We start from the raw sequence: 13,670 nt of genomic DNA on the forward strand, positions 1-13,670 counted from the left end.
TCTCCGTCGCCCAGCTTGAAGGAGTCGAATCAGACTCATTCGATCGAACCAGTCGATCGAATCAGTTCATTCGATCGAACCAGTCGATCGAACCAGTCCAATCGACCGAATAGGAAAGCAACCGAATGGTCTCCAACTCATTCGACCGAATGAGCTTCGTATTCGATCGAACGTCTGTCTATTCGATCGAATGAGTGTCTATTCGATCGAATGTGTTTCTATTCGATCGAATGTGTGTCTATTCGATCGAATGTGTTTCTATTCGATCGAATGTGTGTTTATTCGATCGAATGTGTGTCTATTCGATCGAATGTGTTTCGATTCGATCGAATGTGTTCCTATTCGATCGAATCAGGTCAGAACCAAGCTGTTTCGTCTTTAAAACCTAGTTTTTGCTCGAGATCGTGTAAGGCTTACACTCTTAGACTTAAACTGTGTTGTTAACTTATTATGTCCTTGTCTAGACTTAGAGGATCGACGTTTGACAGCACCCGACCGCCCTAGCAACCACACCTAGTCAACAAGGTGAGTTCATAGCCCCCATTTTTCTTTTAAAGCCTTTCAAATCATTGGGGGTGAAAACATGGTAAATGTACACGTTTTGACAAAACACATTTATTCAAACATTACTTATCATAAACACTTGACAAATCTTTTGCAAACAATGAACATTGGGAAAACAAGTAATCATGGCAGGTTACGCGTACCTTAACTTTCTCGGAAGTTGTGTATGCATAATCAAATATTCAGGAGTAAATATGGGAATCACTCAGCGTTTAGGGAACATTGGACGTTTGGAAATCAAAGTCATGTACCCGTTATACTTTATCATGAAAACACATTATTCATTGGTCAGTCTTGTGATCGTGTGAACAGTGGCAATATAGGTCACAATAGTGCATAGGTTTGATCTCCAAGTGGTCGATTGGTAGACAGGCCGTCACTAGATGTGGGATTCTAAAGTGATCGATTTAGAATACACGTGACCTATGGGGTTCTTAAGTGTTCGATTAAGAATCCGAAGGATCTCTTAAGTGTTCGATTAAGGATCCAAAGGATCTCCTAAGTGATCGATTAGGAATCCAAGAGATACTAAAGTACGCTTTAGAATTCTCTCATGGTACCCAAAGTGATCGATTTGGGTTACCATCAAGGAAATCAAGTAGCATAGTGTGGTCTTGTGTGGGGTCGATGTCAGGTCTTGTGTGATCATTATGCATCATTATCATTTTTCATCATGGCATGGTTACATATGATTCTTGGGTATCTTATACATATATCCTTGATACCTTTCCTCCTGCATGCATGGAAACAATAATTGGAATCTTTATACGAAACTCTTGCAGATTCAGTTGAGATGATAAGCATACCAAGCATAGTAGGATAAGTTGTAGGAGTGGTGGGTTAGCCGATGGTACACCCTATATATAAACCCCTACAACTTAGCCTAGTATGCTTGTGTAGGGCTTATCACTACAGTATTAGTTAACCTATGAATTCACTCATCTACTTTTTGTAGTTGACGTTTTATTACATGTTTTCAGGAAATGAAGCAGGAAGTAGCTAATAGCTGATAGAGGCCTTAGAGAGATGAAGGCTAGGCTAGGAGTTGTTTGGAAACTTGATATTTTGTATTAAAACAATTTGTTTCATGTTACCTGGATGATGTAATATTTGACAGTTTGGTTATGTTTATGCATTTAGACTTTTATACTATTGTGCTCAATCAATCACGACCTAGTCGCCACGCCTCGGTTTTCCGCCATTACGACCGGGGTGTGACAGATTTGCAATAAGCCGTTGTGATTGCATTTTCGATAACTCGGATTGATCGGAGTGGTCGGAGGAAGAAGACGAAGAAGAAGTAGTAGACATAATTTTAGAGTAAATATTATTCCTAGAAATTGAAAGATGAAGGAAAGAGGATACCTATTTGGCTATTGGTTTGTGTGGTTATAAAAGAATTGGTATGATCACATATATAGGCGGCTAAAGTTAATCACAAGGGTTAACAATAATAATGATACTTGACGACAATCTAATCGTTCTATCTTTTGCAGGGATTTCAAATTTCAAAATGCCAGCTGTACCGCATAAACACCCGTCATTTTGGGGGCAATTGTTAGGGCATAGAATTTATGCTGAGGATCCATTATTCTTAAGTGACTTATGGATCAATTATCCTTGAGATATGTTCCAAGTTGTGAAGGATCAGGAATCCTCGGTAATATATGTTTACTAATATTTGTGTTTGAATGGTGATGTGTTTGATAGGTATAACGACTCTATGAATGAGCCCACCTCATATTTCGCTATTGGAGACTCCCAGCACGTGGTCAAAGAACGTTGAAGGAGTTAGTGTAAGAGTGGCGGATTTGAAAGACTAGTTGTTAATTATTATTTTTATTTATAACGAGATTATTGATCAGTTAGGGACACTTGTATTCTCGCACACTTTAGCATCTCTGAAAACTCCCTCTAGCACAGCACTCACACGTAGAAATATTGTAATACTGATCGTAATCTCCACCTTTGTAACCCGATTTTGTGATTAATAAAGAGGTGATAGACAATTTTCATCACCCGAGGTTTTTATGCCGGGGATCCTCTAAAGATCAAGGACTTTTCCCCGTAACAAATCCTTGTGTTTGTGTTTGCATTCGATTCATTACTGTTCTTATCAAGTTAGCACTAATCCTCACCAAACGAATTTGGCTACATTATCCTTAGTAGATTTTTGACCAAAACAATGACGTTTGGTGAATTATTCCTTTTTCTTGACAAAATTGTGTCATTGAGGTGTTAACGAATTCTCCCCTATTATCGGATCGATGAACATGGATATTGGTTTTAAATTGTGTATGTATCATGGCATAAAAAATAATAAATTTATCAAAAACTTTAGATCTATGTTTTAGAAAATAAATCTATGTCATACGATTACAATCATTCAACAAAAAGAAAGAAAAAACAAAAAATTTCCTCCCCAGTAAGTTACTTCAGCTGGACCCATACATCTGAATGAATAAATGAAAAATAATTTTTGTGTTATTTGAAATATATGTATGTCTATGACTTTTAGCCAAAAAAACAAGCTTCACAATTTTACGTTGTGTTTAAAGGAAATAGTTTTGAAAACAAAAGATATATAAACAGATAAATGGATGTCTCAATCTTCTGCCATAACCAAGCTTCTCTGTATGTAGTTCCATGAGCAAGCATCACGGTACCGTGTTGAGTCACTTCCCACATAATATGATCCTTGACGTTTAGTGTCACGCCCAATAATCGTTCTCGTCCTGATGTCATGTAATATACAAAATAAAATATATGGTGCATAAAGATTTGTTACATGACTTATAGATAAAAATTTGTGTGACAAAGAATGAACATAAAGACAATTTGAGAGTTTTAAAGTCGGGGAGATTTCAATAGTTCTTCCACCTTTTACGTGAACTATTCCACATTTGTGGTTTTAATGTGGTCAATTTTCGGTATGGATTTTGAAATCATAGTTGATAATTCAAAAGTCATGATTTCGATAGCAACGCAATCAAATATCCATGATTTATCTAATTGGTTCACAAGTTTTGACCATACTAGCTTGACTAAAAGGATTGCTTTCTTCTATGATGGGTTCATTAAAATAAAATTGGCCTGTTTTGTAGAAAAATAGAATTTTGAAAAAAAAATTTGTTTCTATGGATTCATTATAAAGTCTTTTGGTTATAGTCTCGAGAAGTTTTATTTTGTAAAACTATATTAGGTTTTGAGTTATTAAATATATGTTTTTCATCACTTTTATGTTCGCCACTTTTCAAAACTTACTTTTTGAGTTATTTAACTCAATACATTTTGAGTTATTAGATATATCAGTATCATATCTAACATTTCTGTTAGGGTCACTTAACATTTTTAAGTTGTGTTTGGGATTCCTTATTTGTTATGAAAAAACTATTTTGTAATAAGTTGAAAAGGTCTTATGAGTTTTTAATAAGGAGTTTTCAAAAAAGTGTTTAGATTAACATAAGTCAATAAGTTGTTTATTAAAAAATGTTTTGTTTAACTTATTGATGTAAAATGGCCAAAAGAGACATATTGTATATGTGAATAAGTTGTTTTTAAAAAGTGTTTGGGTGGAATGGAAGGGTGGAATGGGTATTCTAAACCTATGAGGAGATAAGTTACCATATCCTTACTTATGGAAAACCCATTTTTTAGCCTTATGAATAAGGAGAAAGTTAAAAGGACTTATTGATTCTCAAACACTATATAAACATAAAAAGGATTTAATCATCCTTCATAAGTTATAAGGAGGGGAAAATAAGGAATCCCAAACACCCCCTTAATATTGCAGGGTTTAAAAAAAATAGGTTTCGAAAAAGAAGGGTTTGAGATAAATCACATCAGTTCTCAAACCCGTTACCTCCATCCATTTCACAAACCACATCAGCGTCGCTTCCATCTCCAGCAGACACCATCCCACCGAATCCACTATTCCTCCCTTCGGCAGCGTGGTGGTTGGCAGTGCTGCTACCGGTGGTTTTAGGTTTGTCTACTGCAGAAGCAGATTTTCCCCTTCTTTATTGTTCTTCTTCAATCCGAGATGATGAACTACTAGTACTCATATAACCCGACCGTCCTTTTGACAAGAACCCTAAACCTTGCCCTTCCGAATCGTGAGCCTTGTTGACCGCCACCACCCCATTTTGAGACGATGAGCTATCTGTGAGGTTTCCTAGTATTCCTTGATGTGCCATCTCTTTTCGAACGGCTGTGTAAGCGTCCTTGGCCAAGGGTAACGAGTCCCATCGAAGGATTTCCCTTTTTATGGCATCATATTGTCGGCAAGGCCATTGAGGAACTGAAAGATTTTTTGTTCTGACCAGATCTTGTTGTAGGTTGCAATGTCAATTGTGCAGGTCATAGGCTTCAGATCTCGCCTTTCAATTTCACCCCAAACACCCTGCATAACGATCAAAAAATCCTCTAGTGGTGACCCATTCTGCTTGATTCCATTCGCCTTAACATGAAGATCAAAGGTTTGCAATTTATATTTCTTTCTACTGTAGGTAACCACCAAAGAATCCCATAAGGTTTTGGCTGTGGGAAACTCAGTTAAGTTGCTTGCAAGAGCGGGTTCGATATTTTGTATTAACCAATAGAAAACGATTAAGTTGTCTTGTTCCCATTGTTCATATGTTTCATCGGTTGGGTCTGGTGGTGGCGGGTTTACCGATAAGTGACCCAACAAAGATTTTGATTTTCCACCGATGGCTACTCTAATCATTCAAGCCCATAGGCCGTAATTTTGACTTTTTGGCTTGAGGCTAATTTTTAAGCTACCGGGGAGATTTAGTTTTAAGGTTTGATTTTGGTCATTGAGGCTGCTCTTGAGAAGGTTTGTTATTTGTAACGCGAGCTCATCACTGTTGTTTTCGATCATGATGATTACTCACAGGTTTAGAAAAAATATTTTGAAACAGGGTTTTGACAAGACTGATATAAGTTTTGAGAGGGGTAGATGTTGACTGGTTTTAAACAGGTTAATCCTAAGATCATATACCATGCTTTGATACCATGTTTGTAATTGAAATACCAAGAATTGCAAACTAGAGAGAAGAAGAATTGTTTTATTATTTTTTATTTCTTTACAAAGTAGACAAAAGAATACAATAAATAGGAAAAGTATGTGAGACTTAAACAAGGTAATGCAATCAATTGTTCATGGCTGGAAATATCTCTAAGACTTCAAGATCAAGTGTAAGGTTGCCACAATCTTCTTAATATAGAAAATGATGTGATATTGATCCAATTATTTTCCACCAAAATATTTTTATTTTCTAACAATAACGTCTCTAACTACCAACTTTGGTGTAGATGTTGCACGTGAGGGGTAGTTTGGTGCTTTTAATTATTATCTTTCTCTCTTTCCTCTTATATAACAAAAGTTAATTCACAAATTCAAATCAGGGTCCTTATTCGAATTCTAAATTGTTACGTGTCAAACAGAAGATCCCAATCAAAAATATAGTTCAATTGGTGTCATTTGACTGATAAACCCCAAATCAATTGTCCAAACAAACATATAGAATAAGTCCCGGACGTTATAATGGTTTTGGTCCCTAACATAAATTAGGTTTTTTAGTTTGACTGACTCAATCTATGATTCAGAATAAGAATCAAACAAACACGATTATTTGAAAATTCAAATAATATTATATATATTTTTTAATTATCTACGTGACATTCGATTATGATAGTTGGTTAATGAACCGTTGCTAGTGGTCTTATTAGTTTTCTAAGAATCATGACTCAAACATAAGACTACAACTCCTAGGTTCTAGTAACCGAACTCTTCTAGATCTAAAGATATTGTGTTAATTACTTATAAGTGGAACAATAATAAGTAGAATAATGAAAGGAATAATAACTAAAAATGCAAACCTCAAGATTATTATATAATATAATTGTAAAGTTTGGTGTCGAAAAGTCTCGACCGGGCAACTTTGCGGCACCCGATTGGTCCTTTCAAGTTTGTTTTAGTTTTGTTCCGTAACAAACGTAACGAAAAACGGTCGAACACTAATTGGTTCATTTTGGTTTGTTTTAGTTTTTTCCGTAACAAACGTAACGAAAACCGACCAAATGTCAATTTTGTTTTGTTTTAGTTTCAGTACTGTAAAAACATAGCTAAAACCGAACAAATGCCCGATTTTGTTTTTTGTTTTAGTTCCGATACCGTAATGAATGTGATAGAAACCAATCGAATTTGCGTAGAATCACCGCCTCAACTCCCGAGATTGGTAACAGTAGGGTTTTACCAACGACCGAGTTTTACCGATTGATGCCACTTCGTCCGCCTCAAATTTTATTATGTTTTTGTTTTTATTTTGGCTTTAGTTCCGGTACAATAACACACATGACTAAAACTGACTAATTTTGCGTTGACTTATCACCTCAACCCTTGCAACCGATAATGCTTGGGTTTTACCATTGCCCGGGTTTTATCAACCTGTCCCGGCGCAACGCGCCAGGCAAAACTCTAGTTTACAATATTTCAAAAGAAATTAAAAGAATTGTAATATGAAATTTGAAGGGAGCTTGATATTTTAATATTAGTTTTATATATACATATTTTTCTATCCACACATTCATCAAATACATGTTCTTTGAAGATGGGTAAGAGAGTTGAAGGAACAGCAATTAGAATTGATCTTGGTACAACATATTCTTGTGTGGCAGCCTGGTTTGATAAGCACAACCGTGTGGAGATCATTTGATATGTGCATGTGCATGTATTAATATAATTATTAGTATTTGTTTATTATTTTATTTAAGTTAATTAGTAATTGGTCTATGAGTTAGTAGTGGGTAGTTTAATATTCATGGTGGTTAGTTTATTTAGAGTGATATTAGCAAAGTAGTGGGTGAGTAGTTTGTATGGCTATTTTTAGTTACTTTGTGTTTGTTTTTAGCATGAATGAAATATTGAAAATGGCGCTCCAAAAGAGTGTCTCTATCTTTCTCATTTAATTCGTTGGAGTGTTTGCCTACTACAAAAGGCTAGGGAGATTAACCATCTCGAATGGTTACTATCATTTGGTGCTTTCATTGGCTTACTCACCTTCCACCATGGACTCTCACATCACGTCCTTGCTCGACAACTTGTGAACCATTCTCGAGAAGAACCAACAACAAGTCATGCTTCTTAACCGCCAATTAGGTTTAGAGCCTCCACCACCACTAATTGCTCGCCCACCACTATTACACCATGAACCGCCACTACCACCTCCTACACGACCATCGGAACCGTTTTCTCCAAAACCCTTCCTACACCAAATTCACCCATCAAAAACCAAAAAAAGGACCTATCGGCACCACAAACCAAACACCAAACCGACACCAAAACAACTCTCTTCCACTACTACCAACACTAAACCGAAACCGAAGGCTAAACCTAAACCCGCAACCACACCAACCACCAACTCTTACAACACACCAATTGGGCCTTGCCATTATTCAACAAAGAACCGAATGCAACCGGAAGACATGCATGGAGGCCACCATGGCGACGTATTGATACTGCACCGAATTCCGTTGGGAGAGTCGAGTGGCGCCCGCCATGGGACAAGCATATTGGTATCGTCCTTGAGGACAAGGACGTTTTTGAGGGTGGGAGTATTGATACGTGCATGTGTATGTATTAATATAATTATTAGTATTTGTTTATTACTTTATTTAAGTTAATTAGTAATTGGTCTATGAGTTAGTAGTGGGTAGTATAATATTTCATGGTGGTTAGTTTATTTAGAGTCATATTAGCAAAGTAGTGGGTAAGTGGTTTGTATGGCTATTTATAGTTACTTTGTATTTGTTTTTAGCATAAATGAAATATTAGAAATGGTGCTCCAAAAGAGGGTCTCTATCTTTCTCATCTAATTCTTGGAAGTGTTTACCTACTACAAAAGGCTAGGGAGATTAACCATCTCGAATCAGTTATTATCATCATTCCTAACCAACAAGGTAACAGAATCTTCATGTGTTCCTTCTATAATGACTTTTCACCGTATGCCAATCTTATATTTGTATTACATTTACAAGTTTTTTTTTCAAATAATGTGCAGATGTTAAACGTTTAATGGGAACCAGATTCAGTGATGGTATAGTGAAGAAAGACATTGAAACTAGACCTTTTAAGGCAGGGACGTCTTCATAGTATAAAGAACCCAAGCTAGGGATTGAGGTCTCCCTAAAAATAGGGCCTTCATTTTTATAAAAAAAAAATTATATATATCAACATTAGGTTAACTAAATATAAAAAATAATCAATAATATATGTATGGTTTGGAGGCGGTGAGGGGAGCAACAACGACGTTGGCTTCACAAACGAAAAAAAAAATTGAACTGATATTATATTATGAATGTTAATTAAACAATTTGCATCATATAAAGCAAGAAATATATTATTATTTTTTTTAAATATAGTTTTACACACAACATTAATATATCTTTAAAAATAACTCATACACTATAAAATTTTAGTTTGTTGTTGTTCCTAAGCCGGGTAAAGGTAAAGGGTTTATATATATATATATCAAACATGTTTTTGAATATATAAGGCCGCAACATTGTAGTTGGCTTTAGGCTTCCAAAAACATTGAGCCGACCCTGTTTTAAGGTAATTGAAGGGCCAGCGGAGAAGACAATCATTGTATTTGAACACGAGTTGGTAGAAAAGAAGTTTTCACCAGAAGACATATCATCCATGCTTCTAAAAAACTTGAAAGAGGCTGCTGAAGCATTCCTTGGAACAACGGTTACTGATGTAGTCAATAGCGTTCCTGCATATTTTAGTGACAAGAAACACCAGGCGACTATGGATGTTGGTGTGTTGGCGGGGCTTAATGTAATGCGCTTGACTAATGAGCCGACATCAGCTGCAATTGCCTATGGTCTAGGTAAGAGTGCTGAAATTAACAGTCCTAATGAGAAGAATGTGTTGATATTTGATTTGGGTGGAGGAACCTTTGATGTGTCTCTTCTCTAGATCAGCAAGGCCGGTACCATCATTGTTAACTCTATGGGTGGCAATACTCATCTGGGTGGAGAAAATTTTGACAAGTTGATGGTGAATCATCGTGTTGATATCTTTAAAAAGAAAGAAAAGAAGGACGTGAGTGAGAGTACAACAGCAAAGATGAGGTTGAAAATTGCTTGTGAGAAAGCAAAGAGGGATTTGTCATCAACAGTACAAACACCGATTGAAATCGATTGCTTGTGCGAGGGAATTGATTTAACTATGAAATTTAGTAGGGCGAAATTCGAGGAGATAAATGTTGGCTTCTTCAACATGTGCATTAAGCATGTCGAGAACTGTTTGAGAGATGGAAATATGCACAAGATCCAGGTCACACCCCAACCTAACGGCGGAACATGCCGGGGCGTGACATAATTTGTATCATAGCTCAAAGACACTAAATTAATTATAAGTGTCAATATCTAATTTATTTCATTCATATCAAAGTACACAAAACATTTTAAACAAAAGAAATTACAACAACATTTAAACTTTATAGTTTTTAACCTAAAGTCCAAATCTATGTCTTCACTTTAAATAACTTCTTATAACATCCTGCAATAAGCGTAAAAATAATTTGTCAACAACACATGTTGAGAGAGTAATTCACAGTTTGGTGTAAATATAATAATTATATTGAGAAATAAACAATTCATTGCGTTTGTGAATAGCACAATGAATATAAACAACTAAATTTGTCTTTTCGATCATGCCACTAGAATACGGACATGTCTACTCGGACGGCGTATGATCATACTATGAGGATGAGGATGAGGATGAGGATGAGGATGAGGATGATGAGATACCAACCAACCATAAAAGCAGTAAACACATAACTCATATAACAATCAATAATTAATCGAGCAATATCACCACCACGCAAATAAGGGAATTGTGTTTAAATGAGATAATATAATAATAGTAAATAGCTTAATACGCATAGTACCCTCAAAACAAAAACAAGAAAAAGGGGATGTGATTACTCACCTGGTAAAATAGATTACTAGGTCGCAAATGATGTAGTTGATGGAATATGGCGAAAATTCCCAAAAGATTATGTAGAATGTTTAATGTTATAAGATAAAAAGAGGGTTTATGAGTTCTAAATCGACGTTGGGTTATTAATATAAAAATAAATATAAACAATAAGTTCAAATTTAAATAAGTAATTATAAAATCCATTTAGTAATTGTTGGTAATTCATATAAACAGTTGTAAATTTGTTAACTTAAAACGCAACAATTTAAGAAAATAAATGGCTAATTAAGTAAAACATATGTGGACCCAAAATCACACATATAAACCTTTATTATTTTATAAACACTGAATAAATAATAATTAAATAATCAACTTTAAATGTTTAAATTAATGTGAACACCAACGTATGATTTCCAAAACACACATATATATATATATATATATATATATATATTAATAAAACGTGAAGATTAACCCGTACGTGAACTTGAATTCCTGATTTCTTTGAACAAAACTAATCATTTTTAACACTTTGGGTTATCCGTACAAGAACCTAGAACTGACCTATTTTCATGCTCAAAATTCGTTCATGTTAGATACAGATTGTAAATAAAAACATAGGGCTTCTGTTTGGATTCAAGAAACGAGATGATTACTTTAATTACTTACCTCGAAGTGCCTATGTTGTCGGCGGCGAAGATTGATCGGAAAAGTTAATGTGGCGGCGCATAAATATGGTAACAAAAAGATTGATTCAGCGAGGGAAAAATGATGCCGTGTATGGTGTGGTTAGAAACGAGTGTGAGGGCTGGTATATATACATCTTTAACACGTGTACTCTATATTTGTCAACACCGTGATTTTCGCCGACGATAAATGACGTTTGAAGACACAAATGGAAACTTCCAAAATACGGGCGAAATGATCGGATAATCGTTTCGAGTCAACGCGTGAAATCAATTTGTTATTTCGGACTTAAATTACTTGCCAAAAGGTCGCCGGAAGACACGAGGTTGACGCTGCAAAAGTGGAACGAAGATGTTTCCTGATATGTTTTTAAAACGTTTTATTCTTTTTTTTCTTTTACTACTTCCCTTGGATTTACAAATTAGCCCTTAAACTTTTATATTTTATTTACTCCTTGAAGAAAATAAGAGTACTGTAAAAAAATAATAATAATAACAACTTCAATGTTAACTTAATCCAACATAACAATTTACAAGAAATAATCAAAATTCTTAAATCAGAAAATTCATAAAGTTTATAAAATAATGATATATTATCATTTTTATTTAATGACAAAGATCTTAATAAAGAGCATACAGATAAACGGTTCGGGTTTTCGTGTCCGAAAATTGACGAATGTTACAGATGAAGTGGTTGTTTTTGGTGGGTCGACAAGGACTCCCAAGGTTCAACAAATGCTGATGAAATTTTTGATGGGAAACCACTTTGCAAGAACATTCATGCAGATGAAGCTGTGGCTTATGGTGCTACAGTGTTGGCTGCAAACTTAAGCGGTTACAGGAACAAAATGGTGCAGGATTTGTTGCTATTAGATGTGACTCCTCTTTCTCTCGGAGTCAATGTTGAAGTGGATAATGAGAAAGATCATATAATGAGTAATGTGATCCCCAGGAACACACCCATACCCACCATCAAGGAGCGTATTTATACCACTCACAGAGACTACCAAGTATCTGCAAAATTTGATGTGTATCAGGGTGAAGGAAAATATGTCAAAGAAAACATTTTTCTTGACACGTTTACTCTTCATGGCATCCCAGCAACTCCTAAAGGTGTAGAAAAGCTTAAGGTTCACTTTGACATGGATACTAATGGTATTCTCAATGTTTCAGCTGAGGTGATATCCACCGGTAGCAAACGAAGTATCACAATAGCTAAGAGTGGACATTCGTCTAAGGATGACATCAAGAAGATGGTGAAAAGGATTAAGCAATGAAAAGATAATTAATGGTGTTTCTTTTACAACCTAAAAAATCGATTGATATGGACTTCAAATCATTGGTAGTTAGGTTCTATTGCATTTTACATGGGTCGTAACATGCAGCAAGGGCGAAGATGTATGAATAATATATAATAATATATATTTATATATGGTCATTATAATCATTTATATTATAATAGATCAAAATATTAAATTTACCTTATTATATATTATTTTGGTAATTGTTAATGAGCCATATTACCATTAATTAACTAATAAAGGGTTTCCCCTTGGGTGTATATATAGAGAGATAAATATTAACATCATAACCTAATCACACACGCATAACAATTTTGTGTGCCTCCTCTCTCATAAAACCGGGTTCCTCTCAAGAACTCTAACACTATCCTTAACTATACATCCTAAAGGGGAACTCGACCAAGATGACAAACATGTTGACTATCTCATACTCTGCTGCGATTACTATTCTCCATGCTGTAACAGGTTCTTAGGTTTAATATTTATCATGTTTTATATTACTTACATGAAGAACTGATCAACATGTGGCATCAGAGTGATGTTGATTAATCAGTTTTTCATATTTTCCCTACATCTGGAATTGAATCAGAATACATGGAATAAAACTTGATAAACCCTAATTTTTTCGGATTCTTTTTCATAATCTATTACGAAAACAATAAATGAAACTTTTTAAAATCGCTAAAATTCATATTTAATAAACCCTAATATTTTCGAAATATGTTAAAATCATGTTTAAAGATTTCGATTCCAATTTTTGTATATGTTTAATAATTAAAATTTTCAACGATGTTCTTTGTGTTCATCATAATTATTTTTTTTAAATTATAACATATTTTGGTTCAAATCTGAATTAAAATCTGTTAAAGTTAATTTAGGCATATAATTTTTCAAATCTTGAATTAATTAAAAGTTTTGGTATTTTCTTAAAAGATTTGAATCTCATTAAAATAGGAAATAGATATAATTGTTAATCCTTAAAAGATTTGAACCAAATCTTGTTATTATCCTTGTAGTTTTCGAAATCTATTTAGGGATCAACTAGTTTACGGAATTATTTGTATTGGTTTTATTATTTTTTTTGTGTTTTCAGTTTAATTAGGATAATATTAATTTTTGGATTTT

At 34.6% G+C, this 13,670-nt stretch overlaps 1 protein-coding gene and 1 pseudogene across 1 annotated transcript; one reads left to right on the forward strand and one right to left on the reverse strand.

The window, feature by feature from the left end:
- Nucleotides 1-4,828: 4,828 nt before the first annotated feature.
- Nucleotides 4,829-5,290, reverse strand: LOC143635580 (uncharacterized). The gene has a single exon (XM_077103375.1). It carries the CDS (start codon nt 5,288-5,290, stop codon nt 4,829-4,831), a length of 462 nt encoding a protein of 153 aa, XP_076959490.1.
- Nucleotides 5,291-8,068: 2,778 nt separating this feature from the next.
- On the forward strand, nt 8,069-12,540 carry LOC143635581 (heat shock cognate 70 kDa protein-like; annotated as a pseudogene).
- The last annotated feature ends 1,130 nt before the right edge of the window (nt 12,541-13,670 follow it).

This window comes from Bidens hawaiensis, unplaced genomic scaffold, assembly GCF_021521415.1.
Source record: "Bidens hawaiensis isolate Kalapana, Puna unplaced genomic scaffold, B.hawaiensis_p1.1 tig00007607_1, whole genome shotgun sequence".
Taxonomy (NCBI): Eukaryota; Viridiplantae; Streptophyta; class Magnoliopsida; order Asterales; family Asteraceae; genus Bidens; species Bidens hawaiensis.